Below are 25,757 nucleotides of genomic sequence, written 5' to 3'. Positions count from 1 at the left end.
CCTTGAGGTGGGACTCTTGGCTTTTGGCCGGAAGCCCATCATTACAGATATGGGGAGGATGATTCCATATTACTTTGGTCTCAGTCCTAACAGGCGGGTTTAGCTTACACCTGTGCCTCTATATCTGTTTTGATGCTATCCTTCGGGTAGGGTATGGAGTGGACCATCGGGGAAATATACTCTCATTGTGCCGATAGTGGAGAATGCAAATTTCCTTTCCAACGTATGATACTTTCTTATAATTCTCAAGCAGGTACCCCAACAAAACAACAAAAAACCTGAAAATCCCATCCTTAAATATGGACCCTTCAAATACTGACTCCCCATCCCCTGGATTTGCTGACTCCCCCCCGGCACTGTTGACGACTTCTGCTACTGTAATTAAGGAAAACTCTGTTGACGACCTTCGAACTAAAAAGGACCACTCTACTGATGTTAAAAAATCTAACAATTTGGGTAACACAGGGAAACTACGATTCCTTCATGTTTCCCAAATCCCATTAGAGACAAATTATGATGATATATATAGAGCATTTGAGTGCTATGGATTGATAAAGGAAATAAGAATGAGACTTGGAGATGAAAAATGGGACTCTTGGATATCTTTTGAAAGTCACGATGAGGCGTTTAATGCCATAAGTAATATTAGTAGTATCAAAATTAACGAATTGAACATCATGGGAGCTCTTTGTGATAAGGTCCCAAAGGAATTGGATGTGTACAAACCTGCTGATTGGTTTGAAAAAGATAGAAATGTACCCATGCCTTCACAGAGAAAACCCAAACCACCAATGTGGCTCTTAGCTGAACCTAAAGGGATAATAGGGAATTATTTTAAGATATGTAAGTTTATCCAAAAAAAAGTAGGAACCATAGCACCTGGAGATATATCTCGTTTTGGGAAGAACAGTTATCTCATCCATGCCAAATCTTCGACTCAGTCTGCAATACTGTCTAACTTACAGACAGGCAGTGATGAAATTACATTGGAAATGAAACCTCATCTTAATTTCAGTTATGGAAGGGGAGTGGTCTTTAATAAGGACCTATACGAATTTACAGAGGAGGAGATACTTTCTATGTGTCCATTAAATGTATGGAAAGTGCATAAGATTCCTGGAACTTCAATGATTATACTCACTTTCCAGGATGCCGATGTACCTTTCCATATTTTTATTGAAAATGAAAGGATTAAAGTTCGGCCTTTCAAACAAAAGCCCCTGCAATGTTTTAATTGTTTTAAATTTGGACACCCATCCAAAGTTTGTAAAAATGGAAAATTGTGTGGTATTTGCTCCAAAACTTATCATGGAGAATGTACACTTGAGGCCAGGTGTTCAAATTGCAATTTGAATCATAAATCAACTGATAGGAGATGCGAACTGTATAAGTTGGAGGAAGCTGCCCTAAACAAATCAAGTTTAGAACACATAAGTGTGGTACATGCAAAAAGATTGTTGAATAAATCAACCAGCTATGCAAAGGCCTTAAAATCAAAGGTAAATTTACCACAGGAGACAGCAACCCCACCTAGCACTGCCAGTAATCCTAAGAAAAGAAATACAACCTCTGATAATAAAGTACTGCATGACAAGGTAATCATATCGCCTTCTGAGGCTTTGCCACAGCGTATTAAAAATGGGTCATTGCCCATTTCTGTACAGCCTTCGTCCCCCATTACCAGCAATAGTACTAACCTCTCCCAGGCCATGTCCTTGCCTGATTTGATGGAGATGCCACCTGACACCAAGTTACCAGGTGCACCTGTATTGGGGAAGGTGCAAAAACCTGGTAGCTCAAAACCTACTAATCGGAAAAGAGAGAGACCTCCATCTCTCTCGCCCCCCTCCATAAGAAATATCAAAATTACGACGTCAAATAAGTATGATGATTTGTCAGTTGATATTTCTGATCTGGAAGTCAATTTAAATAAATCGGAAATTCAAGTGGAGGTCCACCAACCTCCTCAACAATCAGATCAAAAAGACAAAAAGAAAATCATAAATTCTAAACCCAATCTATCAAGACCCTCTTTAATAAAACCACCAAAAAATAGTGTTAGATCAAACACTGCTAATGGGAAGACTCCATCCAAGGGGTCTACCAAATTATAAACCATAGTTTTTTCCTCCATTTTGCAATGGAATTGTCAGGGTTTAAGGGCCAAATATGAAGAACTTAAGCTCCTTATTCATGAGCATTCCCCCATAATTATTTGTCTACAGGAGAGCAAACTTGATCATAATACCCCTTGCCCTCGCGAATACATTAGTTATAGGACACCATATGATCACCAAGTGGGGAGCCATGGCGGAAGTCTCATATACGTTCGTCGAGATGTTCCCCAAGTTTCTCTGTCTATTCGTACACCTCTGCAGGCAGTGGTTGTACAGATCGACATAGGGCGAAAATATACAATTTGTTCTCTGTACTTGCCTCCACATGATAACATTTTGTATGACAACTTAGTGGAGGTTATTCAACAACTCCCTCAACCTTTCCTTTTACTTGGAGATTTGAATGGTAGACACCCTTTGTGGGGTGATGTTTTAGCAAACACGAGGGGAAATATCATAACATCAATTGTGGAAAATGAAGATGTGGGACTCCTTAATACAGGAGAGCCCACACACTTTCATATCCAGACAGGTACCTTGTCATGTATTGACCTATCAATCGTAAGCTCTAATTGCCTTCTCGACTTTGATTGGAGAACATTAGATGATTGGCATACTAGTGATCACGCACCAATAATTATAAACACCAACAATGGTCCACCTTTACAGGGATCGCCACGATGGAATCTTGACAAGGCGGACTGGGATAAATTTCGTGAACTAAGCGAAATTGAGGGGGATGCAGGACAAGTTGAAAATATCGATGATGCCATAGACTTACTGAATGGAACTCTCCATACAGCTGGAGTCAATTCAATTCCCAAAACAACAGGGTTATTCAAACGACGACCCGTCCCGTGGTGGTCTTCAGAACTAACTGCCCTCCACAGAGCCACAAGAAGATCTCTAACACGATTGCGTAGACGCAGAACTGATGAGAATTTAATTATGTACAAGAAATGTAGAGCACAGTTCCGTCGTGCCATGAAAGAAGCAAGGCGCCAGTCATGGATGTCTTTTGTTTCCTCCATTAACAGTAGGACACCACCATCTGCTGTGTGGAGGAAAGTAAAAAAGATAGCTGGCAAATTCACCCCCAACCCACCACCAGTGTTGAAGGTGAATGGCCAGTATGTAACCGAAGCAAATGATGTTAGCAATGCCCTGGCTAATCATTTTTCAAATGTATCCAGCAAGTGTGAAGGAGCCCCTGGTCACCAGTATAGGAGCACTGAAGAAAAGAAAATTTTAAATTTTGCAACAAGAAGGGAAGAGTCGTATAATTCTCCTTTCACTGAAAGAGAATTTGATTCCGCACTTGCTCATTGCAACGATACAGCCCCTGGACCCGATGGAATTCCATATGCAATGATTAAACATGTACATTTTAATACAAAGCTATTTATTTTAAGTATTATTAATAGAATATGGCATGATCATAGTTACCCAAGTGTTTGGGAACTAGCCATTATTTTAGCCTTTTTAAAACCCGGTAAAGACAAGTTTTTAGCAGCAAACTATCGTCCAATTGCATTGACATCTTGTTTATGTAAAATCATGGAGAAGATGGTCAATGCAAGGCTGGTGTGGTACCTTGAAAAGAAAGGTATTTTATCACCGATTCAATGTGGATTCCGAAAAATGCACTCAACGACTGATGTGTTGATACGACTAGAGTCTTCTATTTGTGAAGCCTTTGCTTCCAAACAGCACCATGTTACAGTATTTTTTGACCTTGAAAAGGCATATGATACCACATGGAGATATGGTATTCTTAAAACCATTCATGAATTGGGATTGAGAGGAGAGCTGCCACTATTTATTCAGGCATTTCTTTCACGTAGAGTTTTTCAAGTGAGAGTGGGGGAAACTCTATCAGAGAGTAAGTGCCAGGAAGAAGGAGTTCCTCAGGGTAGTGTGCTGAGTGTAACCCTTTTTGCACTAGCAATTAATGGGATATCCTCAGCCATTCCCCAGGATGTTCTCTCAACATTATTTGTGGATGATCTCTCAATATCATTTGCTGGCACTAAAATGGCAATGGTTGAGAGAAAAATCCAACTCTCTATTGATAAAATTATCCAGTGGGCTGACATGAATGGATTTAAGTTCTCGACAAGTAAAACTACCATTGTCCATTTTTGTCGTATCCGGGGAGTACATCCAGACCCGGATATATACATTAAAAGTCAACGGATACCATGTGCAAGAGAAGCTAAATTTTTAGGTTTGATATTTGATTGTAGGCTTACATGGGTTTCTCACTTAAAAGCATTAAAAGCTAAATGTGTTGAAGCTCTGAATATCTTAAAAGTATTATCCCATACATCATGGGGGGCAGACCGCAGTACTATTTTAAAATTATACAAGGCCTTGATTTTTTCCAAAATTAGTTATGGTTGTGAGGTATATTCTTCAGCCACCTCAAGCCGGTTAAAAATATTAGACCTGATACATCATGCAGGTATTAGATTGTCTACTGGAGCTTTTAAAACCTCGCCTATCCCAAGTCTCCTTGTTGATGCTGGAGAGTTACCTCTAGACCTTTACCGAATGTCTTCCATTCTTCGGTATTGGTTTAGATTGCAAAGACTCCCTAACTCTCTAGCCTTTCAGACTGCAAGCCTTGTAAGACACGCATCATACTTTGAGTTGCACCCAAAATCTCCTCAACCCTATGGCTTTCGGGTGAAACGATTATTAAATAGTCTGGATATAATTAGAAATAAGGTACTTCCATTCAAGGTATCATCAACGCCTCCATGGAAGTTACCAGAGATATCTTTTTGTAAATATTTTATTGGAGATAAGAAGAATATGTCAGACCTAGAAGCCAGGTCTCTTTTTAATGAACATGTTAAAGAACATAGAGGATCAACTTTTATCTATACTGATGGCTCCAAATCTGATGCTGGCGTTGGATTTGGAGTACATAGTAATGGTTTTAATTGTAGAGGTGCACTTCCTCTGACCGCTTCCATATTTACTGCCGAACTGTATGGCATATTAACCGCTATTGAGAAAATAGCATTGGAGAAGGAGGGTAATTTTACAATTTTTAGTGATGCAAGGAGTGTCCTTCAAGCTATGGAAGTTTTTAATTCTAATAACCCTCTAGTTTTAAAGATTTTAGAATGGCTTCTCATTATTGGACGGAGAGGTATAACAGTTCAATTTTGTTGGGTTCCAGCACATGTAGGTGTGTCTGGGAATGAGAAGGCAGATTCACTGGCTAAGGAGGCTGCATCCGAGTTGCTGCCAAGAAGGTATCCCATTGCCTGTAATGATTTCTTACCTGTCATCAAGAACTTGGTTTGCAATAAATGGCAACAGCAATGGGATAGTCAAGATGGCAATAAAATGCGAGAGATAACAAATGACATATCTCCTTGGAGGTATAATATGATGCCCCGAAAATGGGAGACGTCTCTTTGTCGTCTCCGTATTGGTCACACTCGGTTGACACACGAGTTTCTGCTGAAGGGCCAACACCAACCGTATTGTGATGACTGCTTAGTACCTCTAACAGTAAGGCATTTGCTGACCGAATGCCCCAATTATAACAACTTGCGGAATAGATATTTGTTTGAGGCTCGAGGTGAGGGTGGCAGGTTCATCCTTGCCAAGATTCTTGGAAATGATGTGTCCTACCATGCAAGTGGCATTTTTAGATTTATTTCAGAAGCAGGTCTTCTGAAAAATATTTAACTTTTATTACATTCAACTTTTATGACTTTAATTGAATACTCTTTTATTTTTTATTTTATTTTATCTTTTATTTTTGTATACATAAATTAAATGTTACCGGCGTCAATGACCTCAGATGTCAGGATGCCTGAAAACTTTAAATCAATCAATCAATCAATCGACACTTTCCCTGCAGGAGGCAGGAAGCAACTAAACCAGTTCCAGGCTTAGTGGAAATAACAGTCAACTGGAATTTCACATACAGGTCTAGCAGACCAGATAAGGAAATCCATTCAAGGTAGAAGGCACATACACAAACCCACAGCTATAGTAATTTCAAGTTAATTCTCTAGTATGCTTCCATCAGGACGACATGGCCTGAGCCCGTGGATACCCATAAAGTTCATAACGAGAAACAATCAGTATGGAGGACTCATTGAAAAGCGTTAAGAACGAAACGAGAGAGAGATAGGAGGGAGCTGGGCGCCATGAAAGACCCATGCGGGGTCGTGAAAAATAAAACTGTTATAATATAAGCAAAAAAAGGCAAGGCCCCCTCCAAAATCTCAAAACTTATAGATCTGGTACTTAACTTAGATGGAGTGACAGTGGAGTCCGACATCTTGAGGTAAATCCAGAAAAAACCAGCGAAATTCACACACTAAGGCAAAATAATGCTTTAAAAGGTGCGTGCCATAAAAAGGAGTAACGTCACTGGCGTGGGATTGCTAGTAGTAGTAGGATGTTGAACGGCACCTCGCTGTTCGGGGATATTGACAGGAGATATCTAAATGGTGCGAGGCCTCTGGTTGTGATTAATTCACGCCCCAGTAGTATACCGACACCTTATTAAGGTGAGCGAGCTGGGTTCAACCTAGCATTCCTATACAAATTTTTCTCTGGTAAATTTATAGCAGTTTTTACCTTAGAAATGATGTAAAAGGAGCTATTTCACTGGGCGGCACGGGTGGGAGCCCAGAAATAGATTTTTCTTAAGTCAAAATCCCTTTTTGAGGAAAGCGAAAAATCTATTTTTGGGTGAGAGTGCCTTGTCGTCCTGATGGACCCACCCTTTGCTGACCCCTCCCAAAATTACTCTATCTGCGGCCATTTATGCTTAACGACAAGAAAAGGAATGGCGTCTTAGTAGGAATAGGGAAAGAGGTCCACCGGGTACCTAGATCGGCACCCACTTCTTTCGCCACTCTTTCCCCTTACATCAAAGAGTTAAATCTATTTGGGGGGAAGATTGCTATGTGTCGTATCTAAAAATATGTCCCCTGATATTATGCGATATCCTTGATTGGATACTTGTGCCAGGAGTTACAATCCTGGACACCCTCGGTTTATTACTCTGGGAGTATCACTGTAGCAAATATCCCTTAGAAGGCTATCTAAAGGAACCCTTCCATCAGGATGACATGGCACTCTCACCCAAAAATAGATTTTTCCCTTTGCTCAAAATCTATTGTTTTTTTGTAGGAGAAGGACTGCTACCTCCTGTTGGATTCCTATTTGCGAGCAATTTTATCCGAGAAAGGAATAGATGGCTTTTCCCCTCTTCCGTGCAGACAAAGTGGGACTTATCTCATTAAGGGACTCAACTGGCGCTTCGGTCTAGCCGTTGCCGAAGACAGGTCACATACAGTGGCACGTCTATGAGTCTGGAGAACCCATTACAGACTTTCTTACGACTAGATACTCCGTGGTGAAGGTTGAGTTAAGTCTGTTTTTCCTTTTCTTAAGAATGCTATTCTAGTCATGCACTCAAAATGGCCAACGAAGGGAATCACGCTCTTCGGCTTAGGCAACGGAAGACGTTTGCTCGTCCATTGAGCATCTCCACCAATTGATGCTCTCCATAGAGTTTGAACTGATTACCCGTAGTGGGGTAATATAGTCTCCTACGGGACGGGTAGCTGTAAACTGGAGAACTTCCCCTAATCCCGAAGACAGGTCTTACCTAGTGTGACACTCATCCAAAAGAGAGATGTACCCTATGGGTCTCCCTCAATGTCTCTCGCTCATGGTGAGAAACCGAGTAACAGCCTATTTTGTTCCAGACAGCTTGAACTTCAGGCTCAAGCCCTCCAACTGGGAACCTGCCGCTTTGTAGTCAAGGCTCAAGGCTCTAACACAGGTATATACTTGAGGACATACCTTTAGGAGGGTGATTACCTAACTCCATGGGTATAGCACATTTTGCTGAGCCTGAATGGCCCAAGTGAGTGCATTAAAGTCCCATTATTGACTGGGACCCAGTGGGTTAGATATTCGTTATTGTTTTTCCTTTTTTAACGCCAGTAATTATATTGAGGCCATTCCTCAGGAAAACAATGAAAGAGCCCATCCTTAGGTTCAGCACGCCTCACTAATAGGAAGGTCAAAGGAGGTTGTTAGGATCGTGTTCACGACGGGGACGCATGTCATATACCAGTCACATAATTCCTCTCATCTCCTCATAGAGATGACCCAGAGTTCAGAATGTTTTAGGGCAGAATCTGGCCATAACGTTTTCAAGCAGCTCGTTTGGGACACAAACTGTGCCATTGGTAGGGTGGATACATGTCTAATCTTCACCTCATCCTACCTACAAGACGTGGCCCACAGAAGACCTTATATGGTTTCTCTATTGCTCCTGTGGTGGGGACACAACAAGTGGTTTAATAATACCTCGGGCTCCTTGTTGGACAAGTAGCAGAATGTTGAAGGCATTGGCTACCCGGGGTAAGACTGAGATGATAGAAAGTATGCCTGTCTTTTACTTCAATCATCTTCCCCGCCTTTGGGGAACAATGCCATGGGTTCCTTTGCAAGCTGGCTTCAACCTCTGCAGGTAATAACCATTTCCCTTGTGTAACCAAGTATAGTTTATTTTTGTATAATTTTACACGTCCCCAACACCTCCTGCGAGGTAGGCCTTGGGAAACGTCTTTTTATGTATTGTATAGGATTCCTATTTAAACTAGGGACATTCTTTCTTGGACGTTCTTATGATATATCTGATATATCTCACAACTACTTTAGTTGCTTAGGCTGCTATCATACTCAATTGTATTGATAAGCGAGGTGGTAAATTTTCCCTTGATTTCAGTCTAATACTGTACTAGGTAAACCTGGGTCAATGACTAAGCCAGTAGTCGAACTTGCCACCCTCTTAAGAGTGAGTCTTCCACATAAATAACAAAAAGTTTGTTAGTATTGGAACAAATGACAAATTTAGAGTTGTTCCGTAACCGAAATACAAACCACGCTATTTACATAGTGTTTACTTTCGGCGTAGCTGAAAATGACGAGCCATTAGATTTTAACGAGGGTTAACTACCCCCGCGCTAGTTAGCAAGGGGGTAGGGGAAGGGGTAGCTTGCTACCCCTCCCTCCCACACATCGGTGAATTGTCTCACTTCACTTTTGGCTCGGACGATGAGCAGACGTGTCTGTCTTTCGTCCTCGCTTTTGACAGCCTTAATCTGTGTTTTCTTTTTCTTCAGCTTTGTGTGTTTGGAAGTTGGCCTCTACCTTCATCGCAATTATGCCCAAGTGCCCTGGACTCTCCGGCAGCCCCTGTGGAACCTTCATGTCGGCGGTCGAGACGGATCCTCACACCCTTTGCCCACAGTGTCGAGGTCAACGGTGTGCTAGAGACTTAACTTGTAGTGAGTGCTGGGAGTGGTCTACCTCCCAGTGGGAGAGGTTTGCCCGGTGGCGTAAGAAGTCCAAGAGAGACCTTTCTCCTTCAAGGGCTGCCTTGAAGAAGGAAGGCTCCAAGGACTCTCACTCCGCCGCCCGAACCTCCTCCGAAGCTCCCACTCGGTCGGCCTCTCGTGAGAGGCCGTTGAGTGGTAGCGTAGGCCATTGTTCTGTTTCCCGACCTCGGGGTGCGGGAGAGGGCGTTGCCTCCCATAGCGGGGCAGCTCCCCCTCCTCCTCCGGGGGAGGATTTTGATTCTCATTATGATGATGACCATGCTGTGTTTAATGATGATCTCTTTCAGCTTTGGGCTTCCTTGGGGCTTAAGAGCTTGCCCTCCAAGGAAGCCCTGTTTGACCTGATCCAGTTGGGGGCTGCTGTCAAGCAATCGCCGGTAATAGCAGAGGTAGACCCTCTGTCTATTGTTGACGTGGTTGTGGCAGAGGCTTCTTACGGGTCTGTTCAAACCTCTGCCGCTGCTGCTGTTGCGGAGGTTGCTGAAGGCTCAGCCTCCCCTTCTGAATCTCCTTCGAAGGGGAAGTTGAGTCCCACGGTCTCTCCTGCGGGTGCGTCTCCTCCTCGGGGGAGCGCACTGACAGAGACTCTTCTTCGGAGGACCGACGATGTGGATGCCCTTCCTCGAGGCCACCTTCTCCATAAGGCTCGTCCTCCTCTTCGCCGCAGGGGCCTTCCTTCTCCCTATAAGGGAGTTAAGAGGCGCCTCTTCGGGTCGTCTTCACCGCCGCCTTCCCCTGCAGAGGATTCTTCTCGTCGGGAGCAGACCGTAGCAGCCACGTCCTTGGACCTCCCCGCAGATCGCTCGCGATCTCCTACACCTGCCAGACCTTCCAGTCCTTCCGGCCTACCTTCTCCCCTGGTTGCAGATGCGCAGCAGGCGCCTTCTCACCCCGTCACCCGACGGGCACCGGTTCCTTCGGGGCAAAGGGATGTCTCCCAAGGTGTGGGTAAATCCCTTGCGTGTCAGGGTTTCCCTGCGTTCTCAGCTGCGCGTTCGCGCGCAGTAGCGCACATGCGCTCTCCTGAGCTACAGCCTTCAGACTCATCTCGCCAGCGCTCTCCTGCTCGTCAACGCTCTCCTGCTCGCCTGCTCGCCAGTTCTCTCCTGCTCGCCAGCGCTCCCCTGCTAGCTGTCAGCGCCCTTCTGTTCCTGCTGCTCGCCATCGGTCTCCTGAGCGCACACGATCTCCTGCTCGTCAGTGCGCACCTGCGCACCTTGTTCCTGATACGCGCCCTGCGCGCCAACGCTTTCCCACGCGCCCTAGGTCTTCGGATCTGGACGCAGGCAAGGACCTTTCTCCTTCGCCTCGCCCTCGCGCTTCTGTGCGCCCATCTACGCCTGCGCAACAGCGCGCACGCTCCCCGATGCGCACTTCAAGAGTTCCTGCGCGCCCACGAGTTTTCTTCTTCTGAGCCCGACCGCGAGCGTTTGCCCTTGGGCGTTTCCTCGCCATCTGATCCTGCGCTCCAGCTGACTGCGTGTCGACACCCTCCTGCGCGCCAACGATCTCCTGAGCGCCCGCACTATCCTTCGCTTGTGCGCAAGCGCTCGCCAACGCGCCAGGGCGCCCATGACTCGGATCGTCACAGGTCTCCGACGCGCACGCGCTAAATCTCCTGCGTGCGGTCGATCACCTGCACGTACTACGCACCATCGTTCGCCAACGCGCCATCGCTTGCTGACGCGCCAGCGTTCGCCGACGCGCCATCGCTCGCCGACTCGCCATCGCTCGGCCACGCGCCATCGATCTCCTGCGCTTCATCGTTCTCCTGACCGACAGCGATCTCCTCTACCCTCGCACGCTCATTCACCTGCGCTCCAACGCGCCCACTCGCCCGCGCGTGTTTATCTCCACATGACTGCGCGCCCGCGCTCCAGCAGCCGCTCACGCGCGACCCTCTGAATGCTCCATCGCGCAAGCGCCAGCGCGACCCCCATTCTCGCCGGGTCCCGCAGCTCGTGCCTACGACAGGGACGCGTACTTCCAGATCGCCATCAGGATCGCCACTGCGCAAGCGCAGGGCTCTCACCCAGGACCAGGAAGAGTCTCCGGAGAGGTCTAGGCAACATTCTTCCCTTTCTTTTTTTCAAGTAGGCCCCGTTGCGTCCTCTCCGAAGGATCAGGAGATCCCCTTCCCTCCAGCCCTCCAGCGGGGATTACTGACACTGCGTCCGTCACCCGTCAGTCTTGGTTTGGTCACCTGATGAAAGCGGTGGTGCAGGCTGTGAAGCCAGCCCTTGCTGATCTGGGACTCAGACCAAAGACAGACTCGCCCCCGCTGAGGAGAAGGAGAGGAGTGGACTTTGTGGTGACTTCTCCCACGGAGAAGTTGGATCCTAAGAGTTCCGTCAGGAAGGCTCCATCCCCTTCGCGGTCGTTTTCTCCTTTTCCTGTGGACGAAGTCTTTCCGTCCTCAGGAGAGTCCAGCGAGGTGAGGGCCTCTCCCATGGAACCAATGGGGGGAACCCCACCTCCAGGAAGAGAAACATCATGCGTGGAAGGTACCTTCCAGACCTCTTTGCTGGAGTCCTGTATCCCACCCAGGAGGGAACCCAAGGACCCAAAGATGATTCCTAAGTCGTCTTCACGGATCCGTCCAGAGCCAACCAGACCCCGGGCAAACATCCATGTGTCTCCCCAAGAAGAGCCTCTGGGGACGGGAGACTTAGCTGCCAGTCCACAGGGAGGAGAGCAGCATGAGTCTGAGCATGCCTTCTGGCAGGTCTTGAATCTGATAAGGCAACTCAACAGGTTCAAGGACCCGGAGATCGCCCCTCGCGAAGGCAAGGATACGGTCCTAGACCAAGTATATGGTACCCAGAAACCCCCAAGGGCCAGCGCAGCTTTGCCTTGGTCCCAGGGGGTGAAGAGTGCCAGAGACAAGGTCGAAGCTCAGCTCTCGGAACTCGCCTCCTCTAGCCGTTCCTCTGCCGGGAACAAACTCCTCCCACCTCCTCGTTTACAGCAGAGGAAGTATTTTGAGATCATGGAGTCCAGTGTAGCTCTTCCCCTCCAACACTCGGTGGAAGAGCTCACAAGGGGAACTCCTCTTGAGAAGCTCTCCTCCCGGCAGGTGACATTCTCTGCTTCGGAGATCCTTAGCCAGGAGAAGGTCGCGAAGTGTGCCATGCAGGCCACTTCGTGGCTGGACGTCTGGCTGGGTTCTCTGGGCATCCTATTGCGCTCCGAAGACTTGTCTAAGGAGAGCAATAGGAATGCCCTGGAGACCTTCCTCCTCTCGGGCACTCGCTTCATCGAGTTCCTGGCCCACCAGGTTACCAACCTGTGGGCCAACTCGATCTTAAAGCGACGTGATGTGGTGACCGAGAAGTTCCATCCGAAGGTCCCCGCCGTGGATGTCTGCAGGCTCAGACACTCCTCCATCCTTGGAGAAAGCTTGTTTGAGCCCAAGGATGTAGAACGCACAGCTGAGAGGTGGAGGAAGTCGAATCAGGATTCGCTCCTCCAAAGGGCCCTCACATCTCGGCCCTACAAGCCTCCAGCTCCACAACAGTATCAACAGCAACCTCGCAGGACACCGAAGCAGGCTCCAGCAGCTAAGACGAAGGTGTCTAAGCCACAGCCCTTTCCTGTCAAGGACAAGAGGGGTGGTAAGTCCTCCAGGGGAGGCAAGAATCCTAGAGGGAGCGGCCGTGGCCATAAACGCTAGGATTGGCAGTCCCCCCGCGTGTCCACCTGTGGGGGGGATGCCTACAAAGTTGTGTGCACAGGTGGCAGCAACATGGGGCCGATTCCTGGACGGTCTCTGTGATCGGCCAAGGATATCGCGTCCCATTCACATCTCAACCTCCCCTGACAGCGAATCCAGTGTAGTTGAGCTCCTATGCCATGGGATCGGCAAAGGGGCTAGCCCTTCGGGCAGAAGTCGAGACCATGCTCAAGAAGGATGCTCTCCAAGAGGTCGTCGACGGCTCCCCAGGCTTCTTCAGTCGACTCTTTCTTGTCAAGAAGGCGTCTGGAGGCTGGAGACCCGTCATCGATCTCTCAGCTCTGAACAAGTTTGTCAAACTTCGTTCAGCATGGAGACAGCGGACACGGTCAGACTTGCAGTGAGACCACAAGACTTAATGTGCACACTGGATCTGAAGGATGCGTACTTCCAGATCCCAATCCATCCGTCTTCCAGGAAGTACTTGAGATTCAGCCTAGACAGCAAGTCCTACCATTTAAGGTACTGTGCTTCGGTCTCTCCACAGCACCTCAGGTGTTCACCAGTGTGTTCACCCTGATTTCGTCGTGGGCGCACTGGAACGGCATTCGTCTCCTCCGATGTCTGGACGACTGGCTGATACTGGCAGACTCGGAGTCGACCCTTCTTCGACACCGAGACAGGCTTCTGTGACTTTGCCAAGATCTGGGGATCATGGTAAATCTCGAGAAGTCCTCTCTGCAGCCGACCCAACGACTGGTATATCTAGGCATGATATTAGACACCAATCTCCACAAAGCCTTTCCATCAGACGACAGGATAGCAAGGCTGAGGAAGGTGGCAGAGCCCTTCCTCAGGCGGGAAGAGCTTCCAGCCCAATCATGGTTACGTCTTTCAGGTCACCTAGCCTCCCTGGCCCGTCTGGTCCCGAACGGCCATCTCAGGATGAGATCCTTGCAATGGCAGCTCAAGTCCCGGTGGAGTCAGGGCTCCGATTCCCCGGACTCTCTGGTCCCTATAGGACCCATGGAACAGGCGGACCTGCGGTGGTGGCTGATCGACGAAAACCTTCCCCCGGATTTGACACTGTTCTCGGACGCGTCAAAAGAAGGGTGGGGGGCCCACATTCTGAACCAGAGGGTCTCAGGCCTTTGGTCAGAATGAGAAAAGTACCTAGACATCAACCTGCTAGAGATGAAAGCCAAGTATCTGGCCCTTGAACAGTTCCAACGGACCCTGGCGGGCCACTCCGTGGTGGTGATGAGCGACAACACCACGGTAGTGGATTATATCAACAAACAGGGAGGTATCTTTTCACAACAGCTATCCCATCTTGCAGTAGAGATTCTGAGGTGGTCCGAAGTCCACTCGATAACACTATCAGCTCGCTTCATTCCTGGCAAGAGGAATGTGCTCGCCGACAGTCTGAGCAGAGCTTCGCAGATAGTGAGTACCGAGTGGTCTTTGGATCCTCAGATAGCCAACAAAGTCCTGACTTTGTGGGGTTCCCCGACAGTGGACCTGTTCGCGACGGCCTTGAATTTCAAGCTGCCTCTGTATTGCTCCCCAGTCCCGGACCCCAAGGCTCTCTAGCAAGATGCTTTCCAACAACGGTGGGACAACATCGACGTGTACGCCTTCCCACCGTTTTGTCTGATGAGAAGGGTGCTCAACAGGACCAGACTATCGGTCAACCTGTCTATGACCTTAATAGCTCCGCTATGGCATCACACGGAATGGTTCCCGGACCTTCTGCAACTCCTAACGGAACCTCCGAGAGAACTTACCCCACGACACGAGCTACTCAGACAACCACATTGCAACATCTTCCACTAAGCCGTAGCCTCGCTTCGGCTTCACGCCTGGAGACTATCCAGCGTCTCCTCACGGAGAGAGGCTTTTCGCAGCAGGTTGCGGAAAGAATGTCTCGACACCTGCGGAAGTCCTCCGCGGGAGTCTACCAGGCGAAGTGGAGAGTCTTCTGTGGTCGGTGTCGTGGGAGGGGTATCTCTCCACTCGATGCCACTATTCCAGCAATAGCGGAGTTCCTCGAGTATTTGCGGGAAGAAATGCACCTTTCGGTCTCGGCGGTGAAAGGCTATCGCTCAGCCTTAAGCCTGGCCTTTAGGCTGAAAGGAGTGGACATTTCTTCCTCGCTAGAACTCTCTTTACTCATACGTAGCTATGAGCTTACCTGCCCTCAGTCGGAAGTGAGACCTCCTCCATGGAACATGGTTCGGGCTCTCAGGGTTCTGAAGAGACCTCCCTTCGAACCATTACGCCAGGCCTCTGATCGCCACCTGTCTTGGAAGACGGCTTTCCTACTCGCGTTGGCCTCTGCCAAACGAGTTAGTGAACTTCATGGTCTCTCATACGACATCGCCCATTCAAGGGGATGGGGGGAGGTAACGTTCAGGTTCGTCCCTGAGTTTGTTGCCAAGACTCAGAACCCTGGAGTGCCGGACCCACGGTTCGACTCCTTCAGGGTCATGAGTCTCCGTTCCGTAACAAGTGACCCATACCATCTGCTATTATGCCCAGTGAGGAGTCTGAGGCGTTACTTGAAGAGAACAGCTGCAGTTCGTCCTCGCGTGCAGGCGTTGTTCGTAAGCACGGAAGGACTAAGAGGAGGGTCACCAAGAACACCATCTCGGCTTGGATTCGAAGGGTTATCCATTAGGCCTTGAATCCTGACCCTCCTCCGTCACGTCGCCCTAGGGCACACGACGTCAGGGGCATCGCGACGTTCCTGGCCTTTAAGAGAAACTTCTCTGTGACACAGATACTACAAGCTTGGGTCTGGAAGCGTCAGACGACCTTCACAGCCCACTACCTGCAGGACGTGACCCACAGGAGCCTCGATACTTTTTCTATCGGCCCCGTGGTGGCTGCACAACGGCTGGTCTAACCTCAGGCTCCTTATTGGACAGGTAGCAGAAGATTGAGGGCATTGTTACCCGGTCTCAGTCTGCGTGATTGAAAGAGTATGTCTGGCCCTTACTTCTTTCTTCATCCTCCCCTCTCTTGGGGAAAGCAGCATCCTGGTCTCTGCATAGCTGACCTCAACCTCTGCAGGTAACCCATGCTCCCTTGTGTTCCTAGTATTAAGTTAATACTGTCGCGTTCCCCATACCCTGACGAGGTGGTATGGGGAACGTCCTAGCCTAGAATTCCATCTAAAGGACTCCAGGTCAACTTCCTAGGACGAGTCACACTATATTCCTCCACACACAAGCTTATGTAGGCCGCACGTACTTGTGAGGTGCGGGTACTCTTTTTCTCGAGTGCTACTTACTCGGATTCTGATTCCCCGGGTAAAACCAAAGCCAGTAAGGCTGGGGACTTTCCACCCTTCCTAAGGGGTAAGTCACCCTATGTAAATAGCGTGGTTTGTATTTCGGTTACGGAACAAATGACAAATTCGGAGACAATTTGTATTTTTCCTAACCATACAAACGTTAGCTATTTACACATATTTGCGTGCCAGCCCTGTCCCCCAAGACAAGTCCTACCTCTAAGTGAAGTGAAACAATTCACCGGTGTGTGGGGGGGGAGGGGTAGCAAGCTACCCCTTCCCCTACCCCCTTGATAACTAGCGCGGGGGTAGTTAACCCTTGTTAAAATCTAATGGCTCGTCATTTTCAGCTACGCCGAAAGTAAACCCTATGTAAATAGCTAAGGTTTGTATGGTTAGGAAAAATACAAATTATCTCCGAATTTGTCATATTATTTGTATTTTTCCCTAACTAATACAAACATGTAGTTATTTATATAAATTGGCTCGCCGTCACCTATCCCCCAGTAAGTCCTGCCTGCAATCAAAAATTTATATGGTTCATTGAACTGTGATTATATATAGCTGGCTGAGCCCTCCAGCCAACCCTACCTACCCACTGTTGTTAGTGGTTAGGTAAAGTTGCCACCTCGCACTTTATATCTAATGGCTACCTTCCAGCTCAGCCGAAAGCATATTCCACATAAATGATTAAAGGTTTGTTATTAGTTAAGGAAAAATACAAATTATCTGCGAATTTGTGATTTCTGTATTATTAAGATTACTGTACTCTTATGACAAAAATTTTTTTGGAAATTTGAGTATTCATTACCAAAATTACTCATCAACAGATGCATATTTGATTATAGGCTACTTCTTACAAAGCTTTTGGTTTGTAAACAACCATTAATGTTAATGAAAGCATCCCAGAAATATTTTTATTTTGCAATATTAGCGGCTTAAAATCAACCATTGCCTCATTAGGGCTTTGTTATGGTGATTTCTGGTTATTTCTTGCTTTTTGTTTATTGGCCACAGATTATTTTTAATTTCATGGAACCAGTCTCAGAGGTCACCTTAATTTTCTGCGTGGTTTTTTTTGTAGCTGAGTGTTGGGGAAATGCAAAGCTTACTGGATGTCGTAATGTCAAGATTTCTTGACTCTCCTCTAATTTGGTTGAAAGACTTAGCATCTTACCTTAATGTTCGGGTCAGTCCTGTGAAGCAGCCTGATCCAGTTTTTAAAGGACAAGATCCTTCATATCCAGCATCAAGAATGTCAAACAAAGTAAAGCAGGTAAGTAGCCACTCTTTAGCCACACTTTTTTTTTTTTCCCTGGCACTGAAAGTGTCAAGGGAATATAGATTTGTTTCATAGTTTAAGTAGTGATGTAAGATAGGGTAGATAATCGGTGATATTATAGTATGCTATCTACCATTGAATTTCTACTATAGTATGCTATCTGCCGTTGAATTTCTACTATAGTATGGTATCTACCACAAAGTATGTTATCTACCGTCGATGTTAATCCTCCTGTTTGATGAGGATTATCAAACAGATTACTTATCACCAGTCTGTTATCCTCATTGGACTTTAATGATAGTTTAATAATATTTATTGGCAGGACAACATGGATGCATAATTATAAGCAGTTTGTAGGGAAACTTTTATTATAAATTATTCAAAGCTCATCATACAACAATGTTACAAGTTATTCAAATGAAAAAACAAATATTACAAAACTGAAAGAAAATAATCTATGAAAAATATTCAATCAAAAATTTATTTTACTACTGGTTGTAAACATATCTTACATCATTCAAGAAAGCAGGAAATACACCGTCGCCTTTTCTCAGAACTATCCAACAGTAATGATCTAAATGGGATTGCTGATGAGGTACTCCTCTCTTCTTTTTCAGTATGTCAATCTTGGCATCCAGCCATGATTGCTCAATAGACTGAGTATGTGCTCCTGAATTTGGGTCCACATAATTCTGTTGATGGTTCACGGTTTTGTGCTCATACCCGAGATTCCTTAAGCACATGTAGGCTGGCCATTCATCGGAATGGATTACAGATCCAAATTGGCACTCACGTTCTATGATAGGGATCAACGTTTCCTTATCTCTTCTTTCAACGTAAAAGTACCTGCAATCAAGTCCATTTTTCAATCCAAAAACCCAAGGTCCATTGATGCGAGCGCCATGGTGGTTCTTATTAACAGGTTTAGCATCAGAATCTTCAGAGTTCGGGGGATGGTCGCCAGCCAACAATCGACCACGGTATGCTTACGACGACCAGTAAATTGAGCCTCATCAATCTGTATTGGGTTTCCCTCAGTGCCAACCATTTTGCCTCTAGTTTGACATGAAACCATTACACTACACACTTCCCGACACATATTAAACCAATCAGTGACTGTATTAGGTTATTTTCCAGTTAATTGTATGGGGTCTCGTAAACAAAATAATAAACCAATTCCAAAATTTCACATAAACTCAGTCTGCGGTTTATCTTTCCATTCAAATCAATATGGTGAAAAAACTTGGTAGGTATCATACTATAGACAGAAAGGTAGATAGCATACTATAATAGCACCAGATAATCTTCAGTACATGTGAAAGGGATGCTCATCCTGATGTAGCTGTCGAGCCTACTAGGTTTATTTAGAAATTCACATGTTTTGAATTTAATTTCAAAATTTGTGTCATCACTTACTATCATTGTTCATCATCCTTTGATCAATTTGTTCCAATGCATATACAAGCCTTTATTCCTTTAAAATGGAGATATATCTTCAGCAGTGCTGGAACTGTAATTAAATCATAAAAAGTTTACCCTTATTTGTTTAATGACAGGTGGCACCACAGCTAAGCCTTGACCACCTGCCTGTCACAAAATAGTCCCTTTTGTTTTTGGCTGCTATCAGTGCAGATGTACTGTTGTGCTGCTCTCTTGACTGTTGTATCTTTTCTTACTTTTGTTTGGGATAGTAATTTTTTTGTGAGCACACTCATTTGTAAGCAGAAGTGTACCAAAAGGAAAGCTTGTGGTGAAACATTTTATTCCTATGAAGATAACAAACCTTCCCTAGCCCTGTGTGTTGTGTACCTTTTATGAAGGGGTAACTGTAAACAGCCCTCCCTCTCTGGAGATTTGTTAACGCTCTTTCACTTAGGAAGACGATGAACTTGGAGCATAACTTGCCTCACTTCTTGGTAGTTTTTCTGCCTTAGAAGGGAGTTACCCGATACAGTAGGTAGTAGGTAGGTTGGCCAGGGTACCAGCCGCCCGTTGAGATACTACCACTAGAGAGGTATTGGATCCTTTGACTGGCCAGACAGTAATGCATTGGAAGGGATCCAATGCATTACTGTCTGGCCACGGCTTATTTTTTCTTTGCCTACACTTACACAGAATAGTCTGGCCTATTCTTTACATATTCTCGTCTTTCCTCATGCACCTGACAACAATGAGATACTTAACACTTCTTCACCTAAGGGGTTAATTACTGTACTGCAATTTGTTCAGTGTACTTTCCTCTTGGTAAGGGTAGAAGAGACTCTTTAGCTATGGTAAGCAGCTCTTCTAGGAGAAGGACACTCCAAAATTAAACCATTGTTCTCTAGTCTTGGGTAGTGCCATAGCCTCTGTACCATGGTCTTCCACTGTCTTGGGTTAGAGTTCTCTTGCTTGAGGGTACACTCAGGCACACTATTCTATCTTATTATTTTTTTTTTTCTCTTCCTCTTGTTTTTTTGAAATGGTGTGTTGGACAGGCTTAATAGAAGGGCCATGGATGCCTGGTGGTTTATCAAGAGGTTTTCTTTTCCTTCTTCTGACTCTTTTTTTCTTCTCAAAACCATCCTTACTGTCCTCTCTTCAGTTGAAGTGGCTATCCTGGAGGGTATTTAGCCTTGCATGGTGTATCGGCTCCTCCATGTTGACCAGTTTTTCCGACTTTTTACTATAGTCTATGGGTATCATCAATCACTTTATTTATAATTCTGTACATATTGTGTTTGTTATAATTCTTGTTAATCTAGTTTTTAAGTATGATGTCTCTTTTTTTATTTCCATTAATTCTTATGGTGTCTGGAGACATTGAGCAAAATCCGGGACCAGTACGTCCTAGATTTCGTCAATGTCGTCTTCTGTATTGCAATATTCGTGGTCTTCATGCAAATATCCAAGACCTTACTGTTGCGTCCAGACAGTATGATATTCTTTTGTGCTCAGAAACTTTGGTTTCTTATATGAGGCACTCCTCTGAGCTCCTTATAAGTGGTTTTAGGAAGCCAATAATGTTGAAACGTGATGCCATCCCTAGGGCCAGGGGAATGGCGGTGTATATTAGGACCGAGTACCCTGCTTCTCATAAGTCCTGCTATCAATGTGGATGTCATGAGATTCAGGTAATAAAAGTTTGTGGCAGGCATAACAACTTTTATTTGTGTTCGATCTACCGGAATCCAGACATGGATGATTCTATCTTCGATTGTCTTCTTACCATTATGGCTAAGATACAAGAAAATGATAGAAAGGCTTCTTTTGTCTTTGTTGGTGATTTTAATGCTCACCATAGGGAGTGGTTAAGTTCTCTCTCTCCTACCGATCGCCATGGCTTAAGAGCTTTAGACTTTGCCTGTGAATCAGGCTGTGAGCAAATCATAAATGAAGCTACTCACAGGTCTGGTAATTGCTTGGACCTCGTATACACTGACTCCCCTGGCGTTATAACTAGTAAGGTTGGTTCTCCAGTCGGGACATCTGATCATGCCTTGATTTCATTATTAGTGAAGACTGAGCAGCCTGTCCCTGATATATCATATTCTTGTAAAATTTATATGAAATCCCAAGCAGACTGGGATGGGATTTTGCATGATCTTTTGTGCTTGAATTGGTCACAATTATATAATAGTTTAGATCCTCTTGTCCCTTTGAATGAGAATCTAGTCAACATAATTGATAGGCGTATCCCTTCTCGTGTGCTAAGGTACCGAGTGAAGGACAAACCGTGGTTCAATGATTATTGTAGACGTGCTTATTTGGAGAAGCAGGAGGCCTATCACCTTTGGAAGGGTAACAGATCAGATTTGACCTGGAACAACTATACTCAGCTTCGAGCTTTTGCTCAGAGAGTTTATGCCACAACTGAAAAAGAGTACAATTTAACCATAAAAGAAACACTTTCTGGTACAACTCAGGAACTTAAATGGTGGTCTACCCTTAAATCTGCACTCTTTGGTGTAGATGCAACAGTTCCTCCTTTACTTAAACCAGATGGCTCAGTCACTCACTGTCCAAAGGGAAAGGCAACCCTTTTGGCTGATGTTTTTGACAGTAAACAGAGTAATGAAAAACTTGAACTTCCTCATTCCTGTTTTCCTGAGGCTAAACTAACTAGTTTAGCTTTTCGATCTTGTGAGATTAAAGCTCTGTTGGTGGACCTTGATGCTTATGGAGGTGTAGACCCAAATGGTATTTTTCCTTTGTTTTTTATAAAGACAGCAGAAATGCGCAAGTTAGCAAGAAAAGGAGCTTTTAGCTCTTGCTGGAGAATTGGTAATGTTACTCCTCTATGTAAATGTGTTTGTGGTAGCTCAAGTCCCACTGATTACCGCCCAATTTCCATAACTCCCGTATTATCTAAAGTTTTTAAACGTCTTCTGGCAAAACGTCTTAATAGGTTTGCTGAAGGTAATCATCTACTCCCTAGTTTGCAATTTGGTTTTCGTAAAGGCCTTGGAGCATGTGATGCCCTTCTTACAATCTCCAATGCTGTACAGAAATCCCTTGATTGTGGTCGGGAAGTTCATATGATTGGCCTTGATTTTAGTGCTGCCTTTGACCGTGTTAATCATGAGGCCCTTGTTTTCAAACTGAAACAGTTGGGAGTGGGTGGGTCGTTTCTTAGCATTATTATTGATTTTTTAAGTAATAGATCTCAAAGAGTTGTTATTGATGGGCACCACCATAGTGATTATAGGAATGTGATATCCGGTGTTCCACAGGGTAGTGTTCTTGGCCCATTACTTTTCATACTATATACACATGACATGTGGTTTGGCCTAGAAAACAAGCTAGTTGCATATGCAGATGATGCTACTCTCTTTGCATCAATTCCATCCCCTGAATGTCGATCTGGGTTTGGTGAATCCCTTAATAGAGATTTAGCCAGAATTAGTGCATGGTGCAAATTATGGGGTATGAAGTTGAATCCTAACAAAACTCAAAGTATGATTGTAAGTAGGTCAAGGACGGTGGCTCCTGAACATCCGGATCTCAGTATTGATAATATTTCTTTAACTTTGTATGACTCTTTCAAAATTTTAGGTGTGATTCTCGACAGCAAATATACTTTTGAGAAACATATAAGGTCTGTCTTCTTCAATTGCACAAAAAATAGGCTTATTGAGAAAGTCTCTCAAGATTTTCGGTGATCAATCTATTCTGAAGAAGTGTTTTAATTCTTTCATTCTACCTTGTTTTGAGTATTGTTCTCCTGTCTGGTCTTCAGCTGCTGATTCTCATCTTAATTTGTTGGACAGAAACTTACGGTCTATTAAATTTCTTATTCCTGATCTAGATATTAATCTCTGGCACTGTCGTTCAATTAGTTCATTATGCATGTTGCATAAGATTTTTCATAACTCTGACCATCCTTTACATTCAGATCTCCCTGGACAATTCTATCCTGTTCGTAATACAGTGATCCCTCGTTTATCGCGGTAGAAAGGTTCCAGACCCGACCGCGATAGGTGAAAATCCGCGAAGTAGTGACACCATATTTACGTATTTATTTAACATGTATATTCAGACTTTTAAAACCTTCCCTTGTACGTAGTACTGTTAACAAACTACCCTTTTATGTACAGAACACTTAATGCATGTACTACAGTACCCTAAACTAAAACAGGCACAAATATTAAAGGCGATTTTATATCATGCGTTTCCTAAACACGCCAAAAAGCACGATAAAAAATGGCAACCAATGTTTTGTTTACGTTTATCTCTGATCATAATGAAGAAACAAACGCATTTAGTGTACACATCTGTGTATAGGTTAGTTTTTGCATCGATTATATTGATTATACAGTATGTTGATTTTGTTATTACCGTTTTACTTAATTTTTCTTAGGACTTCCAAATGAAATGTTTTTCTTTATGACGCCGCCTGAAACGGCTCCATCTTCGATCGTAATAAACAAACGAAGGCATTTAACGCGCATGATGAAAGTGATAAATAATGATATTACAAGTAAAAGCTTTTAGAAAATATGTTATTACAAATATTATTTACCGTATCTATACAAAATCATACATACGTAGCAAAGCAGGAAAACAATTTAGAGAGAGAGAGAGAGAGAGAGAGAGAGAGAGAGAGAGAGAGAGAGAGAGAGAGAGAGAGAGAGAGAGAGTGAGAGTGAGAGTGAGAGTGAGAGTGAGAGTGAGAGTGTGTGTGTGTGTGTGTGTGTGTGTGTGTTGTTTTACGTACGTAAATGTAAATTTTAAACAAAAAAATAGCCCCATTTCATATAAAATAGGTTATTACAAATATTTTACTTTATCATATTAGAGTAGTCTGTATAATACTGTAAAGTTCGTACAGTATGTTGTTGTTAGTCGTGGCGATGAAATTCTCACGAAACAAAAACATGGCATTCGATTACAACAGCTGATTCATCTCTCTCTCTCTCTCTCTCTCTCTCTCTCTCTCTCTCTCTCTCTCTCTCTCTCTCTCTCTCTCTTCATGTTATACAATACTTACATATAGATGAAGAAACTAAAATTAGTTTTCTTAGTGTCAATTAAATACGGAACGAAAAAATTATGCGGAGTTAACATCCATTTCAATCGTTGCTAAAAATACGGCATCCGATTTCATCAGCAAACCACTATTTTTTGGGAAACATCATTTTATTCTAGAAAATTGCTACTCATTAAATAGTTAATTGCACATTAAGAAAGCGTGTACTTTTGTTTTTAAATTTCGGGTGTGTTTTAAAAATCGAGTATTGTTGACTTCTTTTTGTTTTACTTTTGGCTGTGATCAGATCAGCTGATGTCTAGCTGCCGCTCTTGATAGCGTACGAATACACTAACAAGGTATCGTTTATACCATTTCTTAACTTATTCAAACCGTCTATACAGTTGATATTACATAAGCACCAATGTGTTATAACCTATCAAATTTTTTTGTTTATTACATTTAAAACAACACACACACACTCTCTCTCTCTCTCTCTCTCTCTCTCTCTCTCTCTCTCTCTCTCTCTCTCTCTCTCTCTCTCTCTCTCTCTCTCTCTGTGGGCTACTTTCCACTACCTCCCATTCCTTACCTCTCTCTCTCTCTCTAACAAATGATATCTTTGTTGCTCCTCAAAGTTTCATTTATATTGAAAGTCAATTATGATTCAATTTTCCTTACTTTCTCCAATCTCGCACCATCTGTCACATCGTAGTATTTTCGAAATTTCCGGAAAATCCGCGATTATGTATATACATGCGTTATGAAAAAAATCCGCGAAGTGGTGAATCCGCGATAGTCGAACCGCGAAGTAGCGAGGGATCACTGTACTAGGCAGGCAGTTAATTCTAATAGCCAGGCCGTCTCCATTATGAGGCTCAATACTATGCAGTACTCTAGAAGTTTTATTCCAGCTGTTACCAAGTTGTGGAATAATCTTCCTAATCGGGTAGTTGAATCAGTAGAACTTCAAAAGTTCAAAGTTGGAGCAAATGCTTTTTTGTTGACCAAGCAGACATGAGTCTTTTTATAGTTTATTTATGACATATTTATTTTTTATGTTAATAGTTTATTTATGACATGTCTGTTTTGACGTTGTTACCTTTTTTAGAATGATTTATTGTTAATTTGTTCTCTTCATTTATTCATTTCCTTATTTCCTTTCCTCACTGGGCTATTTTTCCCTGTTGGAGCCCCTGGGCTTATAGCATCTTGCTTTTCTAACTAGGGTTGTAGCTTGGATAGTAATAATAATAATGATAATAATAATACAGACTGAGCACATGATAGGGAAAATCTTTGTTGCTGGCAGGCACACTTGACACTTGACATTATTCCCTTGGAGGTGATCGCTGTGTAGTGCAGTCATTGAGTGTTTCCCCATTGTAGAATTATATATATATATATATATATATATATATATATATATATATATATATATATATATATATATATATATATATATATATATATATATATATATATATATATATATATATACATACATACATATATATATGTATGTATGCATACATACATACATACATA

General features: G+C 44.2%; 1 protein-coding gene across 1 annotated transcript in view; it reads left to right on the top strand.

The window, feature by feature from the left end:
- Tmem214 (Transmembrane protein 214) overlaps window positions 1–25,757 on the top strand; it is a 377,130-nt gene that overhangs the window by 60,457 nt on the left and 290,916 nt on the right. The window contains 1 exon segment of the mRNA XM_068372549.1: window positions 17,564–17,755. Within this exon segment, the coding sequence (XP_068228650.1) occupies window positions 17,564–17,755 (192 nt within the window).

This window comes from Palaemon carinicauda, chromosome 4, assembly GCF_036898095.1.
Source record: "Palaemon carinicauda isolate YSFRI2023 chromosome 4, ASM3689809v2, whole genome shotgun sequence".
Taxonomy (NCBI): Eukaryota; Metazoa; Arthropoda; class Malacostraca; order Decapoda; family Palaemonidae; genus Palaemon; species Palaemon carinicauda.
The sequence above is the reverse complement of the archived record's forward strand: the minus strand, read 5'-3'. Positions and strand labels throughout refer to the sequence as shown.